This window comes from Marmota marmota, unplaced genomic scaffold (genome assembly GCF_001458135.2).
Source record: "Marmota marmota marmota unplaced genomic scaffold, marMar, whole genome shotgun sequence".
NCBI classification, from domain to species: Eukaryota; Metazoa; Chordata; class Mammalia; order Rodentia; family Sciuridae; genus Marmota; species Marmota marmota.
Window position 1 is genome coordinate 3,520,503 of NW_025999863.1, and position 12,112 is coordinate 3,532,614.

General features: G+C 55.2%; 1 protein-coding gene across 6 annotated transcripts in view; it reads left to right on the forward strand.

The window, feature by feature from the left end:
- The first annotated feature begins 35 nt into the window (after positions 1–35).
- The window catches only part of Catsperd (cation channel sperm associated auxiliary subunit delta), a 40,122-nt gene continuing 28,045 nt past the window's right edge, over positions 36–12,112 (forward strand). For 2 of the 6 annotated variants that reach the window (XM_048812529.1, XM_048812532.1), the window contains exons 1-7: positions 41–470; positions 1,958–2,012; positions 3,255–3,328; positions 3,963–4,035; positions 4,575–4,689; positions 6,209–6,276; positions 11,305–11,418. In XM_048812529.1, the coding sequence (XP_048668486.1) occupies positions 256–470; positions 1,958–2,012; positions 3,255–3,328; positions 3,963–4,035; positions 4,575–4,689; positions 6,209–6,276; positions 11,305–11,418 (714 nt within the window). In that variant the 5' untranslated portion in view covers positions 41–255. Of the gene's footprint in view, positions 568–1,957; positions 2,013–3,254; positions 3,329–3,962; positions 4,036–4,574; positions 4,690–6,208; positions 6,277–11,304; positions 11,419–12,112 lie in introns of all 6 variants that reach the window. The other 4 variants (XM_048812537.1, XM_048812545.1, XM_048812534.1 and 1 more) reach the window with 4 other exon arrangements.

Here is a 12,112-nt window from a genome sequence, read left to right on the forward strand (position 1 = left end):
CCTCTAGGAGGGGCTTGCGGTGGGCGGGGTAACTCCCTCGGCCTCCCACCTCACGCGCTGTAGAGCTTTCGGGTCACCGGGAAAGTCACCGGGAAAGAACTGATGCTGCAAGCCTTTGAGAACTTATGGGCTCCCTGTGCACGCGCTTAGGGGAGCGGGTGACATGCGCATGTCCAAGCTCTGGGCCGTGAAGTTGCATTCGAGCTTCCCAGGAGACAGGACGCGCATGCCCACACTGACGGGATCCAGTCGCGCATGCTCAGAATCCAGGCCGCGCAGGGTGCTGCCATGTGCGCATGCCCAGGCACGGGAGCGCCCAGGCCCGTCTACGCACGCCCTGCCTGTGGAGCTAGTGCCCGAGGCGGTTGTAGGGCGGTGGTAGCAGTGTCCAGCGAGATGCTGGTGTTGATGCTGGTGGTGGCGGCGACCGCGCGGCTCTGGGCGCCGGTCGGAGCTAGTCAGCTGTGCCGGTGGGGCTGCCCTCCGGGGACTGGGTGCTGCTAGCGGTGGGGAGGGCGCCGTCCATCTACGTCCTTGAGGCCGCCGACTCTGTAGGAGTCAGGCTTGGTACTGCCCTTTCTCCCACCTTCCCAGCCCATCTCCGCGTCCGCCAGTTTTACCCCGGGACTCCTCAGCCGCCTCCACCCTAGGCTTTGTCCTCCTGTCCGTTGACCAACCCCTGAGCGGCTCTTTGTGGGCATTCCCCTGCCTTGGTTCTCCGCCGAAACCCGGGACAACGCACGTCCCTCGCGCAGCCTGCAGTCCCCTTGCACAGTCGGCCGGATGAGTTTCCTCCTGGAGCTGTCCTGTGCCTCCTTCCACGTTTAGCTGGACCACGTCCCTGGTCTCCGCTCACTGGGGACCGGTAGTAGTATGTCCTCTCCCAGACTTCACAATCACCCGAGAGGTTCCTGGGGTTCCGAGAGCTCCTGGCCTGACCCCTGGGTCACAGGACTGCAGCCAAGACGTCCGCGTCCTCGGTCCAGGCTTAGGGCTTTCTGTTCCCTCTGCCTGGCATGTTTGGCTTCCAGATTTCTCCATGACCAGTTCTTCATTCCCCCTTTTAAGCCCTTCTCCACTGTTACTTTCTGTCCCCTGATTCTTGTATTTCTTGTCACTAATTGCTGTTATTTAATTTTTTGACCAATTCGCACCGTGAGCCTGTGGGCTCTGGGCTGCCCATTTCATTCACTCCTTACCCAGTACACTTCTAGACTCCAGTAGACGGGTGGATAGTGTGCAAGGGCCACGGGCCACGCAGATGCCAAAGCTCAGTTGGCACCCTCGGGCACAGGAGTGAGCTGTCACACAGCAGGGACCTGCTTACTGTGAGATAGTCAGCGTGTGCCTAAGGCACAGGGACCCTTTGGGTCTTTATGACAAGCTTCACAAATTAGTGATTCCTTCATCTCATTTAATAGATGTGAAAACAGACCCAGTTGCTGAAAGACATATAGCTAAGTGGGGAGTAAGGTTTTCCTGTAAGGCTTCTTAGGAGGACTTATCTCAAGGCGTATAAGGATCAGTTATGTCTACTTCTCCCATTTCCCCCATGCTGCTGGTCCCCGGCCAAGCAGCGCAGCACCTAGGAATTGGTTAGAATTGGGTAGAAACACAATTCCCCAAACTTACTGGGTCAAAGGTTCCCAGTCATGCGGGCGCTCACTCAAGGTTCAAGACTGAATCTCTGCTACAAACTATGCCACCATTCCCACCATCGCGTAAGGAAAGAAGCAAGAAAGCTAACGGCTTGGAGCAGGAGTTTTATCTTCCTCATCTGGGCTCTGTGAATGAGCTTTTGGGAACTGATAGGCTCCATCTCTGTGTAGGCCTGTACATAAATCTGCTTCACAGAGCCGAGGGCCCACAGTTTCAGGTCACCCACAACCCTCAAAAAATCAAGGGCAGTAACTAACATAGTCTGAATATTGACTGCAAATGTATCTGTTACCTCCAGGATTCGCACGGTGAGGACAGGAAAAGTGTTTAACGTCATTCAGCAAGTCCAAGGGGTACGTGGCTCCCCCCTACGTTCTGCCTTGAGTTTTTATCTAATGGCTGGTGGGGGAGGAACATTTCCTCATATCTCCTGAGGGGCAGCAGTACATCAGGTCTCTAAGGAGATTGCTTTATTTAATCCTTAATTAATTTTCCATAGCAGTAGGGAATAATCACTCCCATTTCCCTAAAATCTAGTTGAGAGCTTTGATCAAGGAACCTACCAAGAGTAGGAGTGGGGTTAGGACTCAGGTCACCTGACCCTCCACCCACAGCTAGGTCTGCTATCACATCTGATAGATTTTGAAATGCAGTCACGTGGAGGTGCTCTACGTGGCCGTGGCGCAGCATGGCGGGTAGCACCACATTACCCAACACGTGCTTAAGATGCCTAAAAAGCAAATTCCCCTCCAAGGAAGCTTCCTGTTGACGCTGTGCAATTTCAAAGGTAGTCTTTCTAAATCATCAAGTCTCTGGATTCTCACATTCTGGCATAAGATTCTCCATCCTTAGGCCTCTCTTCCAAGTAATCATCTGGGTGTTCTGTTTGTTTAGAGAAGGGCTCTTTTTTAAAAAAAAATATTTATTTAGTTGTAGATGAACACACTAATTTTAGTGGTGCTGAGGATCAAACCCAGTGCCTCACACATGTGAGACAAGCACTTTACCACTGAGCTACAGCCTCAGCCCCTGGAGAATGGCTCTTGCCATGGTGCTCAGCCTGGCCTTGAACTCCTGGGCTCAAATGATCCTCCCGCCCCATCCTCCCAAAGTAGCTGGGACAACAGGCGTGGGCCACGGTACCCAGCTACTATCCGTCAGTAGACAACACCTACAGGAATGAGGTGTGATACGAATCCCACCTTTTATTTCATTGTGATTATAGATTGACATCAAACTGCAAAAATAGTCCAGAGAGGCTCTAGGGACCCCTCCCCAGCTTTCCTCAGTGGTAACACCTGACATGGCCACACTCTAAAACCAAAAGAGGAAAATGAAGCTGGGCATGGTGGCATACACCTGTCGTCGCAGGTAACTTGGAAGGCTGAGGCAGGAGAATCACTTCAGCCCAGGAGTTCAAGGCCAGCTTGGGGGACATAATGAGATGCCATTAAATAAAAAAGAGGAAATGACATTGACACAAGCCACCTAACTAATGGATATTTCACCCTTTACATTTGTAATGTTGACATTGGGTTGTTGTTGTATTACCTGGTTATCAGCATTGATCTCATTGACTGTATGATTCTCTCTAGGATGTGCTGTATTTTCAGTCTGGGACCAGGTTGATTAAACATGCTTGTGATAAAAACATAGCACTGTATCTAGGGTAAGTGGCCATTTTATTCACTGTCTCCTTCCTTTACATTAAACTTACTCATCCCACAAACATGAGCAGAGATGGTTTTGCCCTCATTGCTCCTAGCTGGCTGCAGGGAGTCCACGCTTAGGTCTAGGCTTGGAGAAAGGGGAGCAGAGAGCAGCAAGTAACTAAAACAGTCACAGCAGAGCGTCCACTTCCTGCATCTGTGGATTCCACCGACCACTGAAAAGATTTTCTTAAAAAATTGCATCCCTGTTGGGGCGTAGTGGCACACACCTACAATTCCAGCTGCTACGGAGGCTGAGGCAGGAAGATCGAAAGTTCCAGGCCAGCCTCAGCAACTTAGTGAGACCCTGTCTCTAAATGAAATATAAAAAAGGCTGGGGATGTGGCTCAGTGGTTAAGCGCCATTGGGTTCAATCCCCAGTAGCAAAACCAAAAACCAAAAACAAAACAACAAAACCAAATACCGGAGCTGTAAAGAGGTGCTCCTGCAAAATCAGTAATGGATGTTACCTGGATGGTTCCTGGCTAAACAGGAATTTCCCTTGAACAGAACATTTTTGGAGTAACTTCATGGTCTTTTTAAATTTTCTTGTGTGAAATCGTCCTAATTTGACTCTTTTATGGTTTATTTCAGAAAACACGTTTTTCTCACGAGAGACAACTTTGAGAGTAGTCTCCTTCCACTCGCCATCCCTACATCCATGACGGTAGTTACTTTACCAGATGGTTTGAAGGATCTTTGAGATACGCAATATTCAGGGGAAGACAGAGTTCAGAAGCATCAGAGTGGCCTGCTTTCCTTAGTTTCAGGTTTCTTTGGCAATGTGCTCTTTGAGGCCAAGAGCAATTTCTAAGCTAAAACCGGGTTGGTCCTGTTCTCTTCCTACTACCAAAGTGGGCTTTTCTTTGAGAGAAAGGAAACACAGTAGTGGCCCAGGGTCTTCCTTCCACTGTGTGCCCCTGAGATTGGATGGTATCCTCATTTCCTGAGGTCATTTCAAGTCCTCCCTAAATGGTCCTCAGCCAAAGCAGAAGCACCCTCACAGTCACTGTCTCAGGAAGTTCTGCCGCTGGCCCCTGTGCTCCTGGCCCGAGATCAGCCCTCGTCACTCATGCTGCTGGCCTGTCCCGCAGACATCTAGCTGTGTCCTGGAGACAGAGACGAGGACAGACGGGGGGTCGGGGACAGTTTAGCAGATCCGCGTCCCACACAGCGCAGTGACTGCCCCCACATCCTTCTTTCTAGGTGGGCGTGCCAGAAGTGACATCAGCACATTTTGCCAACGCGTTCCTGCTGTTGGTAGTGAATGGGAAAGTCTATACTTATGCCTACAAGGAGGATGTCTGGCAGATAGCGACAGGTACGTGGGTTTTGTGTTTTTGAACTTGGTTGGAGTTTAGCCAACATCGGAGAAGAGAGGATCAATTTCAGAAACATACATGGCCCCCCTACTTGGGAGTCAGCCCCTGGATGTCACCTTGTCTCCTCCCCCCGACCCCCAGGTGCTGGGAATTGAACCCAAGGGTGCGCGCCCCAAATAAAACGGTCTGGGGAACCGCACTTGAGTCAGGGTCTTGCTGAGTTGCTGGGGCTGGTTTGGAACTTGAAGTCCTCTTGCCGAGGCCTCCGGGTGGTGGGATGCAGGTGTGCATCCCCAGGTGTGGCTCAGTGGAGGAGCACTTGCCTGGGTGTGTGAGGCCCTGGGTTCCGGCCCCAGTACTGGAAAGAGGAAAAGAAGGAAGGGAGGGGGTGGGGAAGGACCCAAGTGAAAATTGGCCCGAAGCCTCGTCCCAGAGGGTGGGAACCCAGTGTTTCTGCCCCAGCCACAAAAACCTGCTCGGCCTGATTGAATCAGAAGACACCCCCAGGACTCGGCAACGGAGTGGGTTTGGGGAAAGGACCCAGAAGGACCCAGGAGGGCCAAGAGTGACTCCCTGATGGGGATGCTCAGTCCCACATACTGCTCGTTAGGGGCCCGGTGAGCGTCCTGAAGAGGAGAGCAGGGAACCCCAGAGCAGGCGGCAAGGAGGTGGCCGGGGGAGCCTTCAGGGCAGCTCCCCGCCAGGTTCCCACATTCTGTCCTGTCTCCATGATCATGTCGACTCCGGGACCTGACGCAGGTGCGGTCCTGCCCTCTGTGTCCTCCTACTCCGGCGTCTTTACTGACCTAAAGCCTTTGAGGTCATCCACGTGGTGACCGTGCCTACTCCCACGTGGGTGCCATGCCCCCGGTGGGCAGACAATGGGGTCCTTTCCAACTCTGGCACAGCCTGCTGCTGGGAACACAGGTGCCAGGCCTCCCCAGTCCCTGCTGTCAGTGATTCTGGGTGTGTCCCCAGGGGCGGAACGGCATCCTCGAGTGACTGTCGGTTTCTGGGAACTGCGAGCGTTGCAGCCCCACGCAGTGCACCATCGCCCCTTCCCCACATCCTCAGCACACTTGGGCCTCTGCTGCTTTGATCAGCCACCCCCGTGGGGTGCGGACCACCTCCTCGTGGCTTTGATCCGCGTTTCCCTAACGGTCAGGGACTGTGTGGTTCTGGAGGAGAAGCCTCTGCTTTTAAATAGAATGAAAGGAAGCCTTGAGAAGAGAAGGGAGCCCCACCTGGGATTCTGCAGCCCTGGAAGTCCCCCCCAAGCCAGCAGGTCTCACTGGAATCCTGCAGTGTTCAGAGACACTTTCCATTTCCAAAGCCGGGGGAAGAGGCTACGGCACTGAGGGTAGACGAGGACCTGTTGAGCCTCCTGTGGTGCCTAGAGAGGGCCTGCAGCTGAGGGTGACTGCCCCACGTCCCTAGTGTCGAGGTCGACACACTCCACTCTGGAACGTTCTCTGATTGTGTGTACAACGGTATGTAAGGTTCACCGGTTCTTTTCAGGTATCCAGCATCCCGTTTCACACATCTCTGGTGACAATTGTTGTTTTGTTGGAAACACCTTTTGCACGGTAAGCACGGTTTACGATTTTCCCTTCTTCACTCTGTCCCGAACACAAGTCATCATGAATGGGCCCCATGCGGGGCTCGGGGGACGTCACCTCCATGGAGCTGGGAAGAGGGCCTGAGAGCTGGCAGGGGCCCTGGAGAGACTTCAGATCAAAGAGCTGCCACCCTGTGGGCCTGTCTATCTTGTTTTAACAAACGCACCATTTTGGAATAATTGTAGACACTGTAGGGATTTGCTAAAAGAACAGAGTCCCAGGTGCCCTTCCGCCAGTTCCCCAGTGGTCACGTCTCACACAGTCGTGAAACGGTAGCAAACAGGACATGGATATGGAAGCCACGCACATTCCCAGTTCTAGGCCGTTTTACCCCGTGACCTCCACTGCCATGGAGACAGCCTTGTTCTCTCTGCAAGGCACGTGTCTCGAGACCAGGGTGCTGGGCACTGAGGACAGCAAGAGGCCACACTTGTGTGTGTGTGTGCGTGTGCACACAGGTGCACACCAAGTACACAGGTGTCTATGTGAACTATTTTTCTTTTTCTTTTTTTTTTTTTTTAAACAGAGAGAGAGAGAGAATTTTTAATATTTATTTTTTAGTTCTCGGCGGACACAACATCTTTGTTTGTATGTGGTGCTGAGGATCAAACCCGGGCCGCACGCATGCCAGGCGAGCGCGCTACCGCTTGAGCCACATCTCCAGCCCCGACTATTTTTCATATACGTTGAGACCCATGGTAAAGTCCAACTTGTGATTTAGGTAGAGATCAGCAATGATAAGGAATAACAGAACAGTGATGGTCACCTCGTGTGACCAGAGTCCTGCCAGGGTGCGGGGCTCTCCTTCCCAGCAGGGCCCACTGTGTTTTTCCTTTTCCTTAAAGGAGGCACTTTGGACCCCTCTGTGGTGGGTCCAGTGGCCCACATGGCCACTCCCATGCTTGGGGCCTTGTTCCACGAGGTCGGGGCTGTGCTCTGGGAAGCTGTGGCATTCAGTGCATGGCCAAGGGGCAGGTGGCACACACAGCACGGAGGCACCCAGGTAGGGTGGGGGCTCCGATTCGCGTCCAGCAGGTGGGAGAAGGTGCAAGGCCAGTTAGGGGAGCACACATGCTTTGTTCAGAGGTGACCACGGCCATCGGCCAGCCCCAGCTTCGCTTCCGCCCCGACCAGTTCTGCTCAGCGCCCCCCAGTCTTTCCTTTAGGCCCTTTTCCATGGAGCCAAACAGAGGAGGCACTGCCACCAGGCTGCAGGGGCCGGGCTCACAGGCTGACGTTCAGGACTCGGGTGGGTCCCTCCACGCAGCTGGTGGTCCCGGCCCTGGCCACACCACAGACCGCACAGCCCCCGAGGCCTTGGCCGGGGCCTGACTCAGCCATGGCTGGGCCTCCCCCCACAGCTGAACTAGGGGATGCTTCTCCCCGGGCCAGGGGAGCGTGGGGACGGAGACTGCGTCACGCTGTGCAGAAAAGCTTGTTATTTACAATTTATGAGTCACCCATTTCTGGAATTTTCCGTTTAGTACTTTTGGACCATGCTTGAATGAGGGTGTTAAGACCGAGGAGAGGAAGGCCGTGGGCAGGGGTTATTGTCCTGAAGAGCAGCAGCCCCTATTTTGGACGCCCAGTTGGTGAGCGGTTGCAAGTCCTGTGACGGAAGCCGGTTCCCAGGACTGATTGGTTAGAGATCCTCTGAGTCTGGTCTTGAATCAATCTAAGGAGGCAGGGGCCAGCTTAGCAGAAGGCTATGACAAGGACGGGGTCAGGAAAGGAAGTGCCCCTGGAGAGGGCGGTTCTTAGCTGCCATCCTCCAGTTCCAGTGGGAGAGGGAAGCCTTGGGACCTGAAGGAGCTCGGAGATAAAGGGGACATGAGTAATGAAGTCCCTTGGTGGCAAGGAATCCCGCTCCTTCCCGAGAGCAGAGTGGGAGAGAAGAATGTGGGCAGCATATTTGGAGTCAGTGTGGATGTGGGGGAGGCCCCCTCTGCCCCAGGGAAGGCTCTGAGGAGGCGCCAAGCTCGGCCCGCCGACTGGACGTGTTGTTGGGGAGGGGAGCGGCTTCCACAGCCGATGTTCGAGAGACTGCAGCAGACCCTGCCTGGCAGACCCCCGAGGGAAGGAGCCATGTGTGGGCCACGGGCATGTTCCCTGGAGCAGGGGCCTTCCTGTGGGGGGGTGTGGAAGGAGCTCCTGCAGAGTTTAGTGCAGGAAAGGGTGAGAGGAGGACAGGGGGAGAGTCCTGAGGGCAGGGGAGCAGCGGGGTTTAAAGGCGAGCACGTGTGGCCAGTAGGAGTGGCTCATCCGCCAGGGGAACCTGTGGAGACAAAGGTTGACGGGGGTAAGGAAGGTAGCCCTGGTGGGATGGGGAGCCAGGATGGTGAGTGGGGCCCCAAAGGTGGGTTTCTTTGACTCATTAATGAGTAGAGAGGCTGTGGCCAGTGTTCTCAGGCAAGGGGCCACCCCTTAGATAGATAAGTCACGGGGCAAAGGTTGATCCCACATCATGGGTCCGAGAGCAAATCCCTGCTTTTTAGCCCCCTGAAGGTGAAACGGGCGTGGGAGGTCAGGGAGGTGGAGAGACAGAGAAAGTTTTGTTGTTCACTTAGTTGCAGTTGGACACATCACCTTTATTTTATTTATTTTTATGTGGTGCTGAGGATCGAACCCAGGGCCTCACATGCGCTAGGCGAGGGCTCCACCACTGAGCCCCAGCCCCCCGCCCCTGCCCCAGAGAGAAAGTTTTGAAGTCCTCCTTCTGTGTTGTTACCAAGGGAAAAGTTAAATTGACACCCCCCCCCCGGGCCCCTGATCAAGCCTGCTGGCCCTGTGCTTTGTGTCTCATGTTAGCTTCCGCGTGGCCGTGGCCAGGGAGATGCTGCCCAGGGCTTTACAATGCAGGAGAGTTCTGGGTTCCTTGTTTGTCTAGAAGGAGGGTCTCTGGAGGAATCCGGCCATTAGTGGAAGTAGGAGCTGGGCGGGGGGGGCAGGAGGAGCCGGGGAAGGCTCAGCGTGGAGAAAGGAGAGAGGCTGCTTGTGAGGGATCTCCTTCCACTTTCCTGAGCACTCGCAAAGTTATGAAGATGGGGAGGCGGAGAGGAGAGGCGTAGACGTGGGAGGGTGTCGCCGCTGTTTACCGGTGACGAGTCCTTGCTTCCCCTGGAAGGGGATGTCTTGGGTCTTCTTTAGTCCCCCCAGGTTCCTGTCGGGTTCCCTCTATCCTGCAGTGATGGGGTTCTGGCGGGGAGGCCCAAGTGGGAGACAGGTGGACCGATGGGGCGGAGGAGTAGTCTGGGCAGGATGGCTGGGGGTTTGATGAGCACTGTCCTGTTGCTGGGAGCTGCTTCATGAACAGTTCTCTAGGATGGCTTGGGGCCTTGGGGACACTAACATTTCGAATTCCCAGGTGTGGTTCTGGTTTCCTGGATTTTCTTTGTCCTACTCCGGTTAGACCCTGCTGATGCTCACTACCTACCTGTCTTTAAGTCTGGCTTCAAGGAGGAGGGAGGGGAGGGCGAAGTCACCTACCCAAAGGAGGCCAGAGTGAGGATGAAGAAGGAGCCCCAGGTGAATGGAGGAGGGTGTGTGCTAACTGCCCTGGGCCCGAGGCCAGGGTGGCGCAGGCCTGGTCACACACACACCTGGGACAAGAAGGGAGCTGAGGAGGCTGCCCTGCAGAAGGGGGGGGGGCAGCAAGGGGGAGAGCGGGGATTGTGACTGGGCAGAAAATGGAGGGCTTTGGAGACGATGTGAACGGGTTCATGGTGTGATGTAAAGAATCTCAGAGAAAGAGGACACAGGGACAAGGTGCAGAGGCAGGAGAGGTGGCAGCGGGGCTCTCTGTCCAGGCGGCCACCTTTATCTATGCTAGTCATTAGTACCGCAACCACTTTATTGCTCAGAGTACCAGGAAGGCTGCTTATGCCGAGTTACGCGTCACAGTTACCGTACGCAGGGCCAGGAGCTTTGCGCAGTCTCAGGGAGGTCACTGTGTGAAGTCACTGCTAGGCGGGCAGCTCTAGGAGCACCGGAGCCTGGGGAAGCCTTGTGGTTATCGATCAAGCAAGTTCCTCTGTTCCCAGGGCTGTGTGCCTAAGGTTAAGGTGGAAGCTGAGGAGACTCCAGCACGGAGGGCGTTGCCATAGCAACCGGGCATCCTGTGCCTTTGCACAGAAGCTTCCCCAGGCACCAGCATGTCACAGCCGTGGAGTCATCAGGGACCGCATCCCAAACACAGAACCCCTACAGTGTGAGGTGACAGAAGGGCTTGAAACATCCCAGACAGTAGGGTCCACCTTGGGCAGGGTGATGGGAGGCCCTGGCAGATGGACTAGGGGGTGGTCCTAAGGTGAGGGTGAGGATCAGGGGCGCGGCAGGTGAGTCTGGATGGAAGCGAATATGAGGGAGGAGGAAAGCGCAGCCCCCACTTTTGTGAGAATGTGTCTTCCCACAAGGGAACGGGCTGCTGTGGAGTGACCAAACAGGACTGGGTGAAAATTGGACAGTCAAAGCCCAAACAAGGCTGGGTGTCTGTCAGGGCTGGTAAGGTTTGCCTTCCACCCCACAATAGAGGTCACAGAGGTCACAGTCTTTAAGGACTGAATATGTGGCCCCGGGGTCTAGGAGGAAGGGGACAGGTCCACCTGAACAAGGCAGAGTTACCCTGGGTTCCCATGGAGTGACGGCAGTGGTCGGCCATGGGACCTGGGCCTCGTCAGTCCACCAGGTGTCCGAGGAGGGACCAACCGGCCCAGGAGGGAAACAAAACAGGCCAGGCCTCCGGGCTGCTGGGGCTGCCACCGGGCAGCAGAGTCCTGAGCACAGGCCCAGCCTGCGCGGCCCTGGTTCCTTTTCCAGCCCCAAACACGACCGAGTGCTGGTCAGCGGCCAGACAGACATGTCGTGAAGGGCCACTGCCCTCCAGCCTGGGGTCAGCGAGACCCAATCTCTAAAATGAGGGTGGCACAAGCACAGGCGGGGGCAGCTGTCCCTGCTGTCTTCTTCTGAGGGGTTGTTTTCTGTGTGTTGTTTTCCCAGGAGATAAATAATTCCATTTTTGCATATTCGCGTGGAGAACAGGTATCACAGACTACTATTTATTCCTCCGAAAACGGAGGAATAAGTTTCACCAATTTTACCTTCAAAAACCAGGTATGTTCAATTGGGTAAGAAAGTGACAATGATATATGTCCTACCTGTTGTCCCCGTTGCTCCAGAGACTGAGGCAGGAGGATGCTTGGCCAGCCTGGGGGACTGGTCACCAAAACATAAGCAAATAGATACTCACACACAGGCACCTGCCTGCGTGATGGGCCGTGGGCTGGCAGAGGACGAGCAGCAGTCTCCTCTCTGCAGGATCCAGCTGGCTTGGGGGTGAGGGGACACTCCCAGGAAGTCGCACTGGGAAGGAAGGGGGTACGAACATGGCGCCCATGGTAGAGCACCTCAGAGAGCTGCACCACGTCCGCCCACCTCCACCCAGACAGTGCCCTCAGCCACCACCGTGGCACCCAGTTCACAGGTGGGAGAACTAGAGTGGGTAGGATCGTGTCCCCTGAAGATGCACGTCCCTCCGGACTTCAGAAGTAACAGCCTTAGGCCATCCGTGTCCTGTGCAGTTACCCCAGACTGGGTGACTGGCCAGGAAGAGAAGCTGCTCCCAGCCCTGGGGGCCGGGCCGCCAGGCAAAGGCTCTGGGGGGACTGGCCTCTGGCCAGGCTGCTCTCTGCTTCACAGAGGGCGCCATGGTGCCCCTGTGTTGCTTCAGCCCTGGGACCGACCCTGTGTCCTCACGTGGCAGGAAGAGCAGGGAGGAAGGGCAGGGAGGGAGGGCAGGCAGGAAGGG